The sequence below is a fragment of the Spinacia oleracea genome, chromosome 2 (genome assembly GCF_020520425.1).
Source record: "Spinacia oleracea cultivar Varoflay chromosome 2, BTI_SOV_V1, whole genome shotgun sequence".
NCBI lineage: Eukaryota > Viridiplantae > Streptophyta > Magnoliopsida > Caryophyllales > Amaranthaceae > Spinacia > Spinacia oleracea.
The window spans coordinates 33078648-33097898 of record NC_079488.1 but is presented as its reverse complement, the minus strand read 5'-3'; the positions used below and the strand labels follow the sequence as shown (position 1 = coordinate 33097898).

The window sequence follows — 19251 nt, the reverse complement described above, 5'->3', positions numbered from 1 at the left end:
TGATAAAGATCAACAATGGCTAATCAGTTGTCTGAATGCTTCACTTGATACTAATCAACAACTTTGACCCGAATGCAGAAAAACAGGAAGAAGAGAAGTCACGTGTCAGCCATCAAAACTGTATCTGGTAGCATAGGCAGCAACCTGAAGGTCTGGTTTTTCTTGAAAAAAATATCCAGCAGTCCCATATGGTTGACCTTTGGTTGTTTTATCTCTCATAGCATCGCATATCTTTCTGATCCTATTTGACATCAAAACTTGAATGTGTATATAGATCAATGGTTTCAGTTCTCTTTTTAGTATCAAATAAATTATTTTTTCTAAATTTTGTGGGATTATTTTCTGAATTTCAGAATTAATTTGTAATAAATTTATGGGTATTTTGATGTTCTAAACTTAATAACCAGATGTTCTAAAACTCGAAAGATATGTTCTAACTTTGTAGGACAATCTTCTGAGACAAATTCGAAGCTTCTGATTGAAGAAACCTCAAACTTCTCCCTCACCTTTGTCAGCTTCTAGAACTCCAATGTCAAGTAGCACGAGTAGAACAGACGAGAGTAGCAGCAGCAAAACCAATACATTTCAGGAAGTTTTGTCAACTGTTCAACATTTTGTAAGAGGTTTGCTTCGTACTCCCAAAGACATAGTTGTTTAGGTTTTTTCTTTACTTTTAATTATTCTATTGAAAAACAACTAGCCTACTAGCTCAATAGGTAGAGCTTTGTGCAAATGCACAAAAGATGTGGGTTCGAATCCCACGTAGGTTAATTACATAAGTTTAGAACATATACCACATTATTTAGACCACAAGTTCAACTATTTAGAACATGGATTAAAAAAGACTTTAAAATATTTTTTATGTGAGAATATTTCGGTCAAATATCATTATTATGTTAATGACCAACCTAAAATAAAAAGTGTTCGTTAAAAAATTGAGCAAAGCTCGATTGACTACATGTTTGACTCTTTAAGCTCGAATTAGCTTTTTAATCTCATATTACCTCAACCTAAGATCAAACAAACTGAAATTGGTTTGGGCTACTCGGTTGCAACCACTGGTAATAGAAACACATATGCTACACTGTTTAGAACAATCTTTATTTGTGTCTAAAAATATATTTTAATGTTTAGAACATATGCTACACTATTTAGAATAACCATACAATGTTTTAAAACATCGATGTATGAGTTTTAATAGGAGGGCTATTGTTTAGCAACGGTCGGGGAGAAATGTTGTCTATTGTACATATTATACCTTCCTGAATCCTGACTGACCAATGTCTTTTCTTTAGTTGACGGAAAATTTAACTCGTAATTATTCCAGCCTATGTAGGACTCGAACCTACACTCATGTGCAATGACACATTGCTCAACCATTTTGAGCTAATAGGCTTTAAAAAACATTTAAGAACATAAAATAATTTATGTTTCTGGAAGTTCCATTTACAAAGACACTCAAAACAGATACATAAACCTTTAGAACATATACCACGACAATTAGAACATATGCAACGATAATTTAGAACATATACAACAATAATCTAGAACATGATAATATGATATCATATAGAAGTACAAGCTGTACTTATCTGCAATTTCAGCTCCTATGATGGTGCTTTGACTGCCTTGGTAGAGGATATTGATTGCTAAATAATTAGGTTGCAGTTGCAAGCTCTTGAAGCTCATCCAAGACAGAAATCGAATCTCGTACATAAACTGAGCCTTCTGATCTTCGTATACAACCCATTTCAAGCATGATAGTATATATTGCATCCGCGAAAAAGAGGAGCGAAGAGGAACTATAATTATTATCCTGTTTGTGTTTCCCTAACTTCTCTAACCGTACTAAATGTCACCAATAAGGGGCAAGGGACACATGTACTGTTAAAATTCCGACCTTTTCCTCTCAGTGGAAAAGAGACCAGATGCATGCAGCAGGTCATATGTCCGCGGGTAAGTATCGAATGCCTCACACCTGAATCAAAAAGCACAAGCATCACAAGAAGTCAGTCAGGTCAATCGGTAATACAAGTTGCAATGACCATCACTATCTAAAAGTAAGGACTTGTAAAATCATAATATACTTTGTTAATATAAAGTTAACAAAGTTAACAATAAAACTAAATCATGTGTCTATGAATAGAGTGTACTTGTTCTAAACACAGTTAATAATGATCACAAAAAAGTTTAGAACATATGTCACGCTATTTAGAACAATAGAGTTAACGTTTAGAACATGGACTCAAATGAATTGTTGAAATTATGTCTAGTTCGGAACTTTTGAGCTTAACTATCCAAATTCGAATTAACATATACACTCAACCATATAACTAAAATCAATTAGAAGACATACTAAGTTACAACTTAGCATAAAGTACAAGGAACACACAAATAGAAAATGCACCATTAACGATCAAGAAAAAAAACTTATACTAAAAGCAACTTATGAAATCTAGGTTGCCTACTTTGGAGGACCCTTCCACTTGAAATTGTCTGCATAGTGTAATACCCCGAAATTTTAAACTTGATTTATTAAAATTAAAAATATTTATTAACTTGATTTCGTTTTAAATAATTACGAATAATCGAATTTCGTTAATTTAAACGTTTTATGATTTATTTTAAACGATAAATTTATAAACGAAAATTTATTTATTTTTCGTTAACGATATTTTTATTAAGAATTATTTTAAACTAAACATTTCTATTTTTAGTAGTTTCTAAAAATAGCAACAAATTTCTGAAATTTTGGCCTAATATTGCGAAATGACCAAAACACCCTCAAAAATAAAACTTCATTTTCACTTCTTTTCTCATGCTCTCCACGTGAACCAGAGGAAGAGAAGCTAAGTTCATCCTTCCTTCTTCTTTTCCCTCAATCTGGTCTACATTCAATTGGAATGTTCAAATTGAACTCTTCCTTTTCTTCCTTTATAAACCCAACCACCAGAATCCCAAATTTCTCAAGCCAAAAATCAGAATTGAAAATCAAACAAATCTCACTTCCCCTTGTTTTTGTAACTTCGAACCACCACCGCAAACACCACCGCAACCACCGGCTACCACCACTGCCACCTTCGTCCAACACCACACAACCACCCCAACCATCGTCGCCCCACAGTGCCACCGCACGCACCACCTCCTTCCCTCCCCCTCCTCTCGACACACTCCCCTGTCTCTCCCTTTTCCCCCGCCTCGCTGCACCACCCACACCACTCCCAACTGTCACCACCACCTTGCCAACCAATCTCAGACTCCCTATTTCCGGCGAGCCGCAGCCCAAAACCACCCAGAAACACCCCCAAACTTCCCCTGTTTCGCCTACTTTGTGCTTCATTTCCTCGCTCCCTCGTCGTTCCGCCGCCACCAAACCACCGCCATCATCGCCGCCCTTCATCGTCGAGCCACCCCAGCCAACCTCCTTTCCTCCCTCCTCTTCTCTCCTTCTCTTCGTGTTCTCCCCTCCCCTGTTCCGCGTCCTGCTCCCAGAAAACCAAAATCAAATTTTGGTTTTTGGTTATTTTATCCTTTAAAACCCACAATTTAATTGGGCCATTCTAGTTTGGGCTTTTGGGTAAGAAACTCTCTAATTATTTCAGATTTTCGAATTTATTTAGTTCCATGTTTTAATAAATTTCTATGATGAAATTATTTACTAATAAATCGTTATTATTTTCAGGTTTAATTATTGAATATCGATTTCACTAATTACTAGCTTTACTTAACAAGATAGAATTTAAATAATATTTTTACGAAAATCGATTTATGAAATATAAATAAATATTTAGATTGAAATTTCGATTATTAATGTTTAAATTGTGAAATTATATTTTTATTAAAAATTCTTTATTTCTAAATTAGTTACTTTTGAATTTATGATTTTATAAAATAATGATTTTAAAATTATTTATCGATTCAGTACTAATTCAATGATTTAATATTTTGAAAGAAATTGGAATCGGAGCTCAGGACGAACGAACCAAGGAAAATCCTTAGCAAAATCGCGGAAGTGAGGTAACGGCTATTGCTAGTACCCGCAATTCCCTTCTAAATGTGTTTATGAAATTATGACGATGTGATTGAATTTATGAACTGAATGCTTTGACATGTTTTATTGAATTACGGGAAATGAATTGTGTTTTGACTGTATTATTTCTATTTATATGATTCGATTGTAATTTCTCATAAAATGATATTGATGCGATGCCATGAAAGAAACGATATTTTATTGATCCCAGGATCAAAATGATGTTTTATCATCTAAAGGAGTTATGTTATTTCAACTGAATATAAAAGCCAAGGCTTAACAAAAATACGTAAAACATGATAAATGAAAGTGAAAGACCTGGTTTGTCTGGCGGTATATAAACTACCATCTTCCTATCTATCGGTCATGCATGCACCACGGACACCTGTCCACCCATGGATTACGAGCCCAGGCTCCCATGGTTTATGAGCCCAGGCTCAGGGCCCAGGCCCCATGTTTCGATGATGAGCCCAGGCCCAGTGTAGAATTTCTTCACGGTTCGTACTTGCCGACAACTAGCATGTTAACTAAAAGGTTTTTATGAATGAATTAATTATGATGTTTTATTAAATGTTTTACTTATTCTATTCTCCCTGTGTTATCAAATAAAATGAATTAAAATGAATTTACGTTGTTAGGGTAGTCGTTACTGAGTCTTCGGCTCACCGTTTTGTTTTCTGTTTTAGGTACTGCGGGGAACGATGGAAACGAGTAGTGGCGAGGAATTTCACTTTAGTATTAATCACCTAGTTTATGCTTAACATTTTAATAGTTTAATTAAGAACTTTTAGTAAGTTATGTACTTTTATTTTGGAATATAAAGGATTGTTATATTAATTTGGAGTTTTAATAGCTCATGTTATGAAAGTTGCCTTGTAATTTCCAAGAGGAAGTTACGGCAGTAATGTCCCGACCGAATTAGGTTAATTCCGCTGCTTAATTTCTTGAATTAGAGGTCGGGGCGTTACACATAGACTTCAGAAAGGTAAAGCAGACTCCACCACAATTAAAATAGGTTCTATTTAAGTGACCTTGTGGTTGTAGTCAATGTGTTTTTGAGTTAATATAAAAGAGTAGTACGTAATTAGTTAGAGAAAGAGACCCATTGCGCAAAGTGAAAAAGATTTAGAACATATGCAATACAATTTAGAACATAAACGTAAGCATTTTAGAACATATGAATAAACTTCTCAACTTCCACTTTTGATTTTCCACAAATTTCACTGGAAATCATCTTCCTCTTTGTAAAAGGACTGGAGATTTCAGTCAAATTAAACAAGAAAACCAGGACCCGAAACTACAGAGTTTTTACTAATGTTCTGTTCAAGCTTAATCAAACAATTTTGTTTTACTTACAATTCGTAGAATAGAACCTTAGAGTAATCAAAATGACAGTACACTTCAAACACATATCATCACTCATATGAACAAGTAAAATACCAAAGTTCAAATTGGCACTGATTCACAAACGTCAATGAATCGATTTAACTTGAATAGTGGAAGGAATCGAAGGACAAGCTATGAACTATTAGAAAAATAAAACTAATTTAAATAAAAAATACGAAATCTAGAAGTTATTCAATCAAATTATAATCCGAAAATAAACAAATTAAATCAAACACATAAATCAACAAAATATAAGTAATTACAAAATTGAAAACTAAACCAAAATTTGGAACCACACCTTCGATAATCCTAAAAAACACGAAATCTAGAAAAATCGGTGAAGATAATCAATTATATAATGTAAAATTGCATGAATTTGAACGAAATTGATGAAAAAGTTAGGGTAAAAATGGGCGAAATTATAGCACGATTTTAGAGAAAAAACCAAAATTGAAATCGAACCTCTTAATTGAACCTAAATAGCAGAATTACTGGAGCGTTGGTGAAGAATCCCTTGAATTTGTGGAAGTTTTTGATACAAATTCACAGAATTTGATGGAGATCGATCAATGCCATGGGTTAGGTCGAGAACTGGGGAGAGAGAGGGGGAGCACCACAAATTATGCGTCAGTAGAAACTACCGAGATTTTAGTTCACAAAATTACAGCAAATGCCATTAGTCACACTATTGATATGGACGGTTAGATTAGATTTGATCCAACGGTACAGAGAGTGTTCTTACCGTAAGATGTGTTCTCAGCGTAAGAAGTGTTCTTACGGAAGCCTTTCTCTATATATATATACTAGATTTTAGCCCTATTAAATTTTTATGTTTAAATAAAAATCCTATGTATATACCATTTTTATATATTAGATTAGATTAGTTTTTTATTTTTCATTGGATTTCATTTTAGATTTTTTTTATTATGAAAGTGTTTGTTTTTTGATGAAATTGTATATGCGTAATATTAAAAAATAATTAATAAAAAAAATCTACGTGAAAGTTAATAATTTCTTTACGTGACACTCGTTTTTTTTAATTCAAAATTAATTTTGAAATCTTATTTTTCATTGGCCGAAACCATTAGAATTTTCTATGTGGCGCTCTAATATTGGATTAATATTTGATTTTAAATTGAATTTTATTTAATTTATTTTAGATTATTGTTTGATTTTGGATGAATTTTATTTAGATTTATTTTTTAATTATTAGAGTGTTTGATTTTAGACGGAGTTGTATATATATTAGTAATTAATTAATTAATTAAAAATATCTACGTGACACCTAATTAATTATCTACGTGGAAATCGATTATTTTTTAATTATTAGAGTGTTTTATTTTCGATGGAGTTGTATATATTAGTAATTAATTAATTAATTAAAATATCTATGTGGCACCTAATTAATTATCTACGCGACAATCGATTATTTTTTAATTATTAGAGTGTTTGATTTTCGATGGAGTTGTATATATTAATAATTAATTAATTAAAATATCTACGTGGCACCTAATTATTATCTACGTGGCACTTGGTTTTTTTAATTCAAAAATAAATTAGAAATCTTATTTTTCATTGGCCGAAACCATTAGTAATCTTAGGTGGTGCTCTAATCTTTCAGCAAATATGACTCCTTTATATATGTATATTAGATTAGATCTATAACCCTTATAAAAGCAACAACATCAAGTTTGGAACAGTAAATTAACGTGGAATACCCGTTTTACCCTTACTCCTTTGCCACATTTGGCCTCCTTTCTTTGCCATCTGCGGTCTTTCTCCTCTTCCTCAGTAATGGCGCCAGCCTTCTCCTCTTCCTCAACAATGGCGTCCGAAAAAACTCACCAGCCTAGAAAAACTCACCATTCGCCCCTGTCTTCTTTCCTTCTCCTCCTCTCACTAATCAACCATGGGATTCGAATTCAAAGCAAGAACAAAGGAAAACAACATTTTGATGGCGGGGGTAGGTGATCTTTTTGATGGCGGGGGTGGATCTTTCTTTTTCTTTTGAATTGCCAAAAACGAGGCAGAGGATAGGCGCAATTGTAGGCGAGATCGGGTTTGTGTCGGCCTCTCCCTCATTTTTTGCAGTTCAGAAGAAAAGGTCCCTGCGAAATCCCACCGTTTGAAGCAGGATGGTGGATTATTTTGTCCAGTTATGTTGGTACTTTGATTTTTCAACCAAATTTTTGGGGTTTTGATTTTAGGGTTTCAGTTTGGTTCGTCGTACTTTTGGGGGTTTGTTTTGCCGGATTTTCAGTTAAGATTTTGGGATTCTGGGTTTTCAGTTTGTTTTTCCAGATTTTCAGTTATGATTTTAGGATTTTAGGATTCTAGGATTATTAACAAATGTTTGGGTTTTGATTTTACCGAAGACGAGAATCGATTTGTTGATACTCTAATTGGCATTCAAGGACGAGGTCGCACAGCTTCTCCTCAACACCTCAAAGTACTCATCTTTCTTTTTTCTAAAAAGTTAATTATTTGATCATTTCTTTGTAGTTTTGATTTCGTTCTGCATTAAGATATTTGGTAGGAGCAAAAAAAAGTGAAATTGTAAAAAAGAGAGATGAGCAAATCCAAGAACTCAGAGAGATGGTTTAGGTGTAGAGAACATAGAATTAATAGCAAAGTCGGGGCTCATGAAAGAGAATTTTTGGAAACTTGATGCGGATGTGATTTCTTCAATGTGCTTTGATTGGGGGAGAGACAAAAGATTGGCAAGTACTCATTTTGGTGAAGTTTTATACGGAGTAATTAAGGCTCTCGATTCTGAAAAAGTTAGCCTTACTTCCAGTGCAGGAATGGCTATAGATGGAAATCCTCAGGAAGCAGGTATTTGTTCTTTTGGTAAAGCTATTTGTATTCGATCAATATGTTGTTGCTTTATTTTACTTCCATTTATATGTGACCCATATTTTGCGTGTGGAAGATTTATTCTTTGTGAGGCTCAATTGAAGCTCGTGAAGGCTACTTATTTTTTCATTCAGTAAATATTTAGAGGATGATGAACTGTTTTTTTTTTCTTGATGCGAAATATAGAGAAAAACTGTCTGATTTTGGAACATCAAGATCTATTGCTACTGATAAAACTCATTTAACCACTTGCTTTCAATGCACATTAGGTTATCTTGATCTTGAATACATTCTTTCACACCAGCTCACCGAGAAGAGTGATGTTTACCGTTTTTGAGTAGTTCTTGTGGAGCTTTTGACATAGAAAAGGACAATTAGTTCTCCTAACTCCGCTGATGGGCAAAATTTAATGTTGTGGACTGTGGTTTCTATCAGGTATGAGAACTTTGGACTTGTATGATATATTGGCACCTCAGGTTGTGAAATATGGTAGGAAAGAAAGCATCCTAGCAAATCTGGCTAAGAAGTGTTTAAACATGGATGGGCAACAAAGGCCGACAATTAGAGAAGTTTTGTTGCAGTTGGAGGTCATAGGTCAACTGGAAGATGGGACTGTTTAACATCAAAATAATCCTTGATCTAGAGACGAAGTGAGTGCAAATGACAGTCAATTGCTTTATGTGTATCTTAAAGAGTGACAGACCAAGATTGCTCATGACCTACAATTGGATAGCTCACTTTAGAAATTTCACACTCCTTGATAATAATGTGATACTAGCATCATATAGTTTGTTGTCAATGATTTCAAGTTATAATGCAGTGCAACTGGTTGGGAGTAATTTTCTTTACTGTATTGATCTTGTATTATCTCTGTTGAAATACTAAGGATTAAGTACCTTTGTTTTCTGTTAGAGAAATAAGTCTCAACGACTTACTGTGTTTGTTTGATATCAATCTTGTCATTATGAGTTGAGTTAAATCTCAGTTTATTCTTTGTGAGTCATAATTATTTGACTAAAGATCAGTTTTGCCCTTTCTTACTTGTTTCAATTTTAGATACTGAAGCTCGAAATGACGAGTTATTTTTTGGAAATCAAAAAAAGGCAAGAATGATTTACCTTCCAATTCCTTGACAGGAAACTTTTGAAAGGGCCTTTTAAGGCTTTTTTCTCTACCAGGTCGTTGAAAGATGTTTAGTGGAAGGGGAAAGTGTTAAAGTGATGAAGCAAAATGGATAAAAGTCTTACTTCTATAATGGTTTGGAAGCTTGAGTCTCAGGTGACAACAGGTAACTAATTGTCTCTCATCCTGATGGTCTACAACACAGTTTATGAGCTTGGATAAAAAGCAAAGTTAAAAACTGAGATAAGCTACAATAAGTTTGGAGGTGACAGTCAATTTCAGGTTCCTGTTAATCCGACAAGAATAGGCTAGAGGTCACGGAGGAGACACTTATTCCGGAGATCACACGGAGTTTAACTGTTTAAGTAATGTTCCTAAGCCTCCACACACATCTTGCCTGAAGAGGACCAGTTCCTGCTCATATGGAACACTACATGATGGAAAGATGTCTGACAAGGTTTGTACTAAATTCTGATACAGGCATCTAGAATTAACATGCTACAGAGGAATTGAAAATTAGTGTTGCTAATTGCACTTAGCAAGCTAATATTTGGTATGTAGTAGTCATAGACTCATAGTGTCGTGATTAGATTACTTTTATGCCTTGAGTTTAGACAATCAAGTAATGGTATTTGGTCTACTACACTTCTGTTATACGAAGAATTATTATCCTGGGATTAACTGTAGGTATTAACATATTTTGGGTGAGCGTTTTTCAATTCAATGTTATTGGATAATAGATTTATTTATATAAATAACAAAAGATATACCTTTCTATATTGGGAGCTGATTGGTCGGTGCTTGGTCCACTAGCTTTCTCTACTCATTAGTTATTTATACTTTTTAGAATATTTACTGGTGCATTTGGTTATTTATACTAACTAGGCGGTGGTCATATATGGGTACACTCCTTTAATTTCGTTTATATATGGGTACTAAAACTCTTCTTTTATATTTTTGCTTGCCTTGTGTTGTGTGCCAGGGATTGGAGAGGAGATGGGAGTGTGAGGTCTATCGCATGGTCTTATAGTTCAGAAGTACGCTTACATCATGCTTACAAGTATGGTTGTTTTTATCTATTTATAGCCTTTTGCTCTCTTATCATAATATTCATTGATTGAGTAGTTGTTACTCCATATCTTTTAATATGCTTTTGCTCTTAAAACAGGAAGAGTTGCGAATGTGGTTGATGAACAGTCGTATGCCGATCTTTTTCTTTGAAATTACTGCCATGAATTGACCAAGAGTGGTTGGTGATTTGTAAGTATCACTAACCAAGAGCTATAAGTAATTAATTGTACGTGGTTATTAGACTTAGTAATTATTCATACACCATAAATATTGTTGCTAACAGCCTCTTGGAAATTGTCTTTTAAGTCTTTACCTTTTGCAATCTCATTTTGCATCATACTGTGGAAGGGTCAAGGTGGAAGGATATTCCTGAATTAGGGTGGTGGAGATGGCTGTGGGGTTTTGAGTTTTGACTATCTTTGGTGCTTAACTTTTTGTTGGAATATCTGCAAAGAATCCAAGTTTTATTTTGTAGCATAACAGTGTTTCGGAATCATTTGATATGGAAAATGATTGAAACCTTAAATGAAGGATAACAAAAGAAAAGTAAAACTGTTAAAATTAGTACAAGTATTTACCTAATTGTTTGGATGAACAATGTAGGAAACGAATGAAGTGTGTGAGTGATGCGGAAAACATCATCACATCATCAGTTGTGTAATAGTAAGTCTGCTATTTATTGATTGTCTTGAAATGTGACGATGGCATCCGTGGTATCTGTGAGGTATAGTGACTGGTTCTATAGTTTTTTTGTCTGTGATACTGGATCTCCATCATGCCTTAAATTAAAATGTCAGGATATTTCCTTGACTAATGATGACATAAATGTTTTCTAATGTAAAGTAAATCCTGGACTGCCATGCCTCTCACATTGTTGTTCAGCTTTCTGAGCTTCTGAGCAAGATTGATAGGCGGTCTGGAAAGAAGATCGAGAAGGACCCTAATTTCTTGAAGAATGGTGATGCTGGGCCAATGGTGGTGAAGCTTTCGCAGAGTACTCTCCATTTGGTCGTTTTTCTGTGAAGGACATGAGACAGAATGCTGTTGTTGGTGCCATCAAGAGTATCGAGAAGAAGGACCCAATTGGTGCCAAGGTCACCAAGGCCGCCTGCGTTCATGAGTTACTTTCAGTATGTGATTGTTATACAGACTTGATCGTCCCAGTTAATTCTGACTTTATGTTATGCTTGTCTTGTTTTTTTGTGTGTTGTAAGCTAGCTTCGTCACCAATATCTTGGACCCGTTCAGAGAATTGGATACTTGATTGTGGGTGGTGAGGTTTTGATCTACAATGCCAGTATTTTTAGTTTTCTTTACATGTAAGGGGAAATTACAATAGGATATCATTTTACCAGGGGAATCCATAACGAATTATTGTAAATGGAATTACGCTTCCTGCTACAAAATGTTACAAATTATCGATATATATGAATAAAAAGAGACGATCAAGATCATGTTCTCGTTTAGTATCTCATATTTTCTCTGAATGATTTCACTTTATGACCACTTGCTTCTTATAGATTCATTTGGAAGGGTGTCAGAATAGATGATTATTTTGAATAAAAAACTTTTGTGAAGTCAAAGATAAAAAATGTATGTGCTTGCAGTGGAGATATTTGAGCTTCAATTCCTTCTGATATGATTTTAGCAAAACTCAAACAGGAGGTAATTACTGATCTCTCAAGCAGGAAAGCAGTGGTTATTAACCTCATTATAATTTAGCAGCAAGTCAAAGGCTTTACAACTTATGATCTTCCTGAGTTTACACCCAAAAAAATCAAATTAAGAGTAAAACGTATGAAAAGTAAAGTTTATCTAATGAACCAAACGAAAGTCTTGGGGGGAGATGGAAGAGTTCATCTCTCACTGGCCTGTGTTTTCGGTTGATACAGTATTGCTTCTTGTGATTCAGATGGCTGCTTGGTATGAAATAATAATTCAAATACATACTTTCATCTGCTAGCTGGTTGGTGATACATGAAAGGCGTAGAACTTTAGCCACTTTCAAGGTCAGTAATGATGTGCATTGCACCATTTGTTCAACTCAACCAAACAAGGCAACAATCTAACTCATCTTTCCTTTGGATGTCAGGGACGTTCCCCTGAGTTTGGTTTCAGGTTTGTGGGTGGCTGAACAATCTCTTCTAATTGCGGCGTGGTAAGCCAGAAACGCGGGGCTATAGGATGAGCGCATGTATGAATATCATTTCAAGATTTAAGCAAGCATGTGTAAAAGGATGTTCATGTTCCTTATGTGTCAGGCTTGGTTTGCTGTAAAGAGGCGTTCCAACATTGAGCTGGAAGAATTGAGCTGGGAGAATTACAGGCAATCGAGTTTGTTCTGATTACAAAACTTTGAGCTGCGAGAAATGAGAATTACTTCCAATCGAGCTTCCAGCAGCCACATATGTTTTTTTGTAACTATTAAAAATCTCTATAGATTATCATAATATTTGTTAAATTCATCAGTATATTATTTTTTCAGTTATCATCTTTTTTCTTTGTGTAGAATTTGCAACAGAATGTTAGTTGTAAGACTGTCTACATTTCGACTTATGTATGTAACTTTATTTTTTGTATACTATGTTTGATAAGTGTAAATTACATCCTTTGAAAAGGCTTTGTTGATGGTAAATTTTGGGTTTAGTGTTGCTTATGAACTTTATGCTCGATGAACCATAGATTTCCTTAGTATTCTTCTTTCCATATTACCCTAATATTGCAACCGTTATTTTCTATTCACTTATGTAGTAACACAAAGTGCAAATATCACAAATATAATTTTATTTAGTTGTTTCTTTTAGTATGATATCATTTTAAAGGGTAATACACTTTTACTTTATATTGTCGCTGACATTATGTACAATAAGACTGAGTTCAATTCGTCTATTAGACACATACATTGCTGGCCTCCTTTCTTCATAAACAAAATTTATCGTTTTTCTTGACAGGCGTCCGCGCGCGATAGCGCGCAGTCTGATTCCTAGTTTAGATAAGTTATAGTTTTAAGAGAAAATTATCCTAACTTTTGTGTACTTGAAAAAAATAAAAAAATAATCCTCCTCCCAAATGAGTGAGCAAGATAAAGAAGAAAAGCTGAGAGGTTTCTCGAAGCAAATTACACAAAATACCCACTACGTCTACACTAGTCCCGTCTAATACCCAAAACCTTGAGCCTTCTTCATCTTTAACCTTGGCAATTCTAAACTTCTTTCCCCCCAGAAATCTCTAAAAGATGGTGCTAATCGAACAAGCGAACGACGAACCTGCTCCAGCATCAGAGATCATCCACAAGAAACTCGATTCAGAACCTGAAACGAGTTCCATCAACAACAAAGACGAAACGGATGGTTTCGAAACGGCTAGCGAAGGTGATCATTCTGATAGAGGTGCCGACTTTGGCGACGACGATAATGGTGATGACGAACAAAAACAACAAGAAGAAAAATCTGCGCCATTGACGGCTGTTAAGGATGATTCTTATGAAGATGCTCTTGATGATTATCAATTGAAACAGGTGCTCTTTCTCTCTCTTCTGTCTTATGATTATCGAATTGTATGAGATTTTAAGCGAAATTGTAACCTAATGTTGATTTCATTATTGCAATTATTTTGAAATTGAAGCTGAATTTGAACATTTTTGCATATTGAGCTTGATTCTTCTTCTATTGATTGGGCTTTTTGCTTAATTTAGGGATTTTTTTCCTGCTACTCTGCGTTTGATTTTTCTGTTGTTTAGAGAAATGCGTACTTCTTAATTCGTATTTGTTACTTAGACATACAATTTGAGGACGATATTTGGTTGTTTGCGAAACATAGTCGTTTCAACTTCTTTCGTTTTGTTTGGTGTTTTGATACTGTCAGGTTATGTCATTGGAAGGATTGCTGAAAATGAAACCATTTCAGATTTCCAATTTCTGTTCCGGTCTTTTAGAGAAGGGTTGATATAGATAGCTGATAGGTTCTGCTGGAGAGCCAGATGTCTCTAATATATATATACGGTTTTGACATAGGCGGCCTTAAGGGCTTATAGGGCTATGTTACTCAAACACAGCTTGAAGTCTCAACATGGGTGTGTGTCCAAGTGTGTGAACCTGCCATTCTATGAAAATTTGCATGGTTTTGGTCCAGAATGAAGAGTAAATGTCTTACCGAATGTTGGGTAGGGGCGGAGCCACCTTCAAGAAAATGGGTTCAATTTATCCCACTTACTTGGAGTAATATCGATCTGTTCTCAAAGTAAAACTTATGTCAATGCTTCAATACTCAGGGAATTGAACCCACCCAGTTAATGATTTTTGGACTCGTTTGATAATATTCTTCTCCACCGTTGTTGTTGAGTATGTGTGACGGGTATTTGAGGTGAAATAAAGAGTCGGAGTAACATAGATCTCTATAGTCTATAACTCTATATGCATTAAATATGTTTCCTAAAATGTCCATGAGTATACGATTAACAAATTATGAAAAATCACGTGTCTACTGGTGTTATTAATGTTTAGCCGATGCTTAAAGTTTCTTCTTTTAGCTTCTTATAGGTAGCCTAAGAGGTTGCATATATCAATTTCCTTATATGCTACTCCCTCCGTCCCGGAATACTCGACCCGGTTTGACCGGCACATATTTTAAGGGACTTGAATTGACTTATTTAATTTAATAGGTAGTAGTTGATAGTGTGGTATTATTTTAATGTAGTTAGTGGAAAATGTGTAAAGGGGTGGGGTTGGGGGAGAGTAGGTGTTGAATTTTTAATTATTTTTTGTATGGAGTAGGGGGTAGGTGGGTTAATAGGGGTGGAGTGAGAAATAATATAATATTGTTAGAATATTTCCATTTTTAGAAACAGGTCAAGTATTAAGGGACGGCCCGATAAGGAAAACAGGTCAAGTATTCCGGGACGGAGGGAGTAAATGTTTTATGTAATGACTGACAGATGAAGTTAGTCTCTTCAAGTGCTTGCAATACCTAATTTCCTGCTGTACTTGTAGGCCTTGTGGGCAGTCTTGTGTTCTTTATATATTAAGTTGACATAGGACTGCTGTTCATTTTTTCAAAAATTGTTGATGGCTTGTTTCTATTGTTAACCAGAGGGCGCTAGCGCAAGCTAATGAAGCAAAAGTAGAAGGAAATATGTTGTTTAAAGATGGTCAGTTTGAGGATGCATTGTCCAAGTATGAGTCTGCCCTGCAAGTTGCTCCAGAAATGCCAGAATCAGTGGAGCTACGCTCCATATGCCATTCAAACCGTGGAATATGCTACTTGAAACTGGTATACTACTTTTCTTCTTACTGATAATGGTCCTGTAGACTGATGTGTGCTAGCTTTAGACATTTGGCCAGTTCTAAATTGACAAGATACAAATCATACAATTGGCACATTATGTCTTGGCATTAATATGAATGCCGTAAGAATAAATCCTAAATGATGAACCTCCTCTATTGAATGGTTTAGGTGGGGAAGAAATGTAAGATGAACTAATGTAGATATCAATTATTGGTCTTATCCCCAAGACTGAAAATTTAGCTTTAGTTTTTCCCCTTTTTTCCGAAAGGAGACTAGGTTCATAAATTATATTGAATCTTGGATCATTTTTTTGCATTGTGATTTGTTCTTTCTTGGCAAAAAACTTTCTTTTACCCTTCCCCTCGTTTTGTCTTTTGGGGCTTCACAGTTTTGTCAAGAATGGAGTGGAAACTGCAGAGGAGGTTGGTTGGGGGGCCGGCGGGCGGCGGGTGTAGTGTTTTCTAATTGAGCTACGTCTGTGAATTCTTAGGGAGTTAGGGTTGATATTTTCTAATAAGTCAGAGTAGATTTTTTACTTCTTTCTTCTAATAAGTGTAACTGTATAAGTCATTGCAGTTTTATTAATGCAAAGTTTGGGCTGCTTCTTTCACATATCAATTAGCAAAGTAACCTCCCTTTTATTATACAGAGAGAGTGAGTTCTTAGGGGGAAAACATATTTGTGATACTAGCTTTATGAGTAAGTTTTAGTTAGTTAAGTCTAGTAAGTCATAATTATACTTGGTTCAATATCCTCTATAATCTGGTGTACATAATGACTTTTGGAACGAGCTGTAATCACTCGTGAATTTGTAGTGATGGTGAAGCTTTGGGGAATATTTTTGTGCTTAGACAAATGTTGCGGATATATGATTATAAAAGTAACTAGTTTTACTTGTAAAGTCTTGAGGTAATGGTAATAGTTTAAAATATATAATCATCCATAACTCGAGACTAGCTCTAAGTCTCCAAGGTTTGTCTTAGCCTTCGACTTATCTGATAACACGCCATTTTATTATTGCATTTCTTTCCATTTTCCTATTCCCTTCTTGGTATCAAGGTTCATGCATCTTATAATTGCTTAGTTATAAGGTTTATAAATTTTCTTCCCTTGAGTTTCTGTTGCTTCTGGTACTGTGGTGCGCCAGCTACTGAACGATGGTTGAAAGTCTAATGCTATTAGTTCAATTTCATTGACATGTTCCTCTAGGTAGTTGACAAACTGAATTTTTTAATTTAGCATCTAAAAAATTTCTACAATGGTCATCGGCTCTTTTTCTCGCAAGCACCTTCAATGGATAAGTATCCAACTGTAAGCTGGAAGCAATGTGTAATATCATATGTGGCTTATAATTCTGGTGCAGTATTACTGTAGTTACAGTGCTGACTGGTGGAGTGATACACAAATGACAAATCTATGTGTTTATTGAGTCTGGCTGTCACTAGAGAGGTGTGGTGGGGGTTGGATGTGAGCCAACATCACTGGATCTTCCATAAAAAAGTGGTGGGGGTGGTGGGGGGGGGGGGGGGGGGGGGGGGGCGGGGATGGTTAGCTTTCTCTCTTATTCTGGTTTAACACTGTCCGGGCATTAGATACAGGGACTTAGAATTTGGTGATCCATCTCTATTGAACACATAACTCCCCTCCCCTCCCCCCTCCAATATATTGTATCTATCTGTTTATACATGTTTGCTTCCTTTAAGAACTCTAGTCTTCTTTCGGAGAAGGCAGTCTCCTCCTGTGATTGTGGCTTTTAGCTGTTTAATTAGATTCTTTTGCATATTGTTCTTTCAGGGAAAGTATGACGAGACAGTCAAGGAATGTTCAAAAGCTATAGAACTAAATCCAGCATATGTCAAAGTTCTTCTTAGGAGAGGAGAGGCTTATGAAAAGCTTGAACGATATGAAGAAGCTATCTCTGGTGAGCTGCGAATTTGTTACGAGATTTTGTTTATTTTTTTTTAGTAAAGTGATGATATTTTTTGTAATGTCTAAAAACGGATTTTGCATACATACCATCATGGTGGTTTAATTTGGACACCTTGCAGATATGAAAAAAATATTGGAAGTTGAAGCTTCAAATGAACAGGCTAGGAGGAATATTGTTCGAATGGAGCCATTAGCCCGAGAAAAGGCGGAAAAGATGAAGGAAGAAATGATTGGTAACCGTTTTCTTCTTCACACTTCCTCTGATCCTCTCCTTTATTTTCACTCTCCTTTGTAATTACTTTATCACTGTGTAGTATTGCGCGTTGGTATTATGCTCCTTACCTGTTTTTTTAAGTGGCTTGCTTATGGATGTTGATTCATACTGTACATGGTTTTGTCTATACTGAGATTAGTGTGCAAAACAAGTCAGACGCTAAGTTTGTTCTGAAATTTCCCCCTTATTTAAAGTTAAAGCCAAATTTTGACTTTCATTATGGCCAGCAGCTGAATGCTACAAACGAAAGATCAGAAAGATGCAAATGACTTGACCTAGGTTCAGAAGTATCCACAAATATGAAATACAGTATGTAACTGGAACTTAGTAACGGTATTAAAAAATTTACAAGTGTGCAACCCCATGTTTTAAATAATAGCAATAGTATGTGACTTGTTCGTATGATGAAATGCTGATTTAAAATCACATTATAGGGTGTTGCGTCTTAACATCTGTTTGTCATGTTTTCTCCCATTTTGTCCATTGTTTTGTTTCCACTACTAAGCATGAAAGCAAAAGTCCTAAAATATTTATGTTACAGGGAAGCTCAAGGAAATGGGCAACAATGTACTTGGCCGGTTTGGAATGAGCGTTGACAACTTCAAAGCTGTGAAAGATCCTAATACTGGTTCTTACTCAATTTCATTTCAACGCTAGTATACTTGATGGATGGATATCTACAGTTCGTTAGATTTAGACTGATGCAGCTTGAAACTTAAGGGTTTAATAGACCATTTGCTGATGATGGTGGAAGATTTTCACGCAGTTGGTGATGTGATGTCCCCTGATAGCTAAGAAAAAGGAACACATTTTTCTATCCAATTCCTTTTGAGTTAGCTTGAAAATTGCTAGTTGTGATATCATATGTGAATGCCGATATAGTATTGGGTCTATTGGCTGAAAAGCTGTTTTTAGTCCTTGTTCCATAGGCTGTAGGTGGCTTTGGTTGTTGGGCATTTAGCAAGAACCGTTGCATAATACAGGGTCTAAAATCTAAATGTTGTTTATCAGCAAATGTTGTTGTGGTTGCCATTTTTGCTTCACATTGATGGAAATGTTGGATTGGAAACAACCTCTCTGCAATTGCAGGGGTAAGGTTGTGTACATTCGAACCCCTCTTACCCCGCTTCTTGTGGGAGCCTCTTTGAACCAATGAGGTAATGATAATGATTGATGGAAACGTTGGAACTTATCTCATGCTTACGTGCAATCGTAACTTTGAAGGTTGTGTATATCCTGAAATTATTAACTTTGATTTCCTTATTTTAATTAAGAAGCAACGACGCTTAAACATATTTAA

At 35.3% G+C, this 19251-nt stretch overlaps 1 protein-coding gene and 3 long non-coding RNA genes across 9 annotated transcripts; 3 read left to right on the top strand and 1 right to left on the bottom strand.

Moving 5' to 3' along the window:
• Nucleotides 1-1395: 1395 nt before the first annotated feature.
• On the bottom strand, nt 1396-6164 carry LOC110796767 (uncharacterized). The gene is made up of 2 exons (XR_002535673.2): nt 5879-6164; nt 1396-1978 (listed from the first exon to the last, which is right to left on the bottom strand). It is a non-coding gene; the product is annotated as an uncharacterized lncRNA (long non-coding RNA).
• Nucleotides 2867-4867, top strand: LOC130467814 (uncharacterized). Its single transcript, XR_008927743.1, has 3 exons — nt 2867-3577; nt 3953-4017; nt 4717-4867. It is a non-coding gene; the product is annotated as an uncharacterized lncRNA (long non-coding RNA).
• A 969-nt stretch (nt 6165-7133) lies between the features above and the next one.
• Nucleotides 7134-13044, top strand: LOC110796759 (uncharacterized). 6 transcript variants are annotated; one of them, XR_002535672.2, is made up of 8 exons: nt 7134-8251; nt 8542-8922; nt 9409-9560; nt 9667-9851; nt 10377-10454; nt 10563-10654; nt 11348-12474; nt 12558-13044. It is a non-coding gene; the product is annotated as an uncharacterized lncRNA (long non-coding RNA). The 6 variants fall into 6 exon arrangements; XR_008927741.1 differs by having other exon boundaries at nt 7138-8251; nt 10563-12474; nt 12558-12623; nt 12727-13044; XR_008927742.1 differs by having other exon boundaries at nt 7142-8251; nt 10563-11738; nt 12378-12474.
• Nucleotides 13045-13571: 527 nt separating this feature from the next.
• On the top strand, nt 13572-18983 carry LOC110796761 (uncharacterized). Its single transcript, XM_022001845.2, has 5 exons — nt 13572-13982; nt 15554-15733; nt 17543-17669; nt 17797-17910; nt 18493-18983. Exons 1-5 carry the CDS (start codon nt 13701-13703, stop codon nt 18606-18608), a joined length of 819 nt encoding a protein of 272 aa, XP_021857537.1. The 5' UTR covers nt 13572-13700; the 3' UTR covers nt 18609-18983.
• Nucleotides 18984-19251: the final 268 nt, after the last annotated feature.

What these genes read in the sequence shown, in the direction of transcription:
- LOC110796761 (XM_022001845.2), top strand. Translation starts at nt 13,701, where the DNA reads ATGGTGCTAATCGAACAAGCGAACGACGAACCTGCTCCAGCATCAGAG. An exon ending in ATGATTATCAATTGAAACAG is followed by an intron (nt 13,983 to 15,553) that starts GTGCTCTTTCTC and finishes ATTGTTAACCAG; the next exon opens with AGGGCGCTAGCGCAAGCTAA. An exon ending in GAATATGCTACTTGAAACTG is followed by an intron (nt 15,734 to 17,542) that starts GTATACTACTTT and finishes TTGTTCTTTCAG; the next exon opens with GGAAAGTATGACGAGACAGT.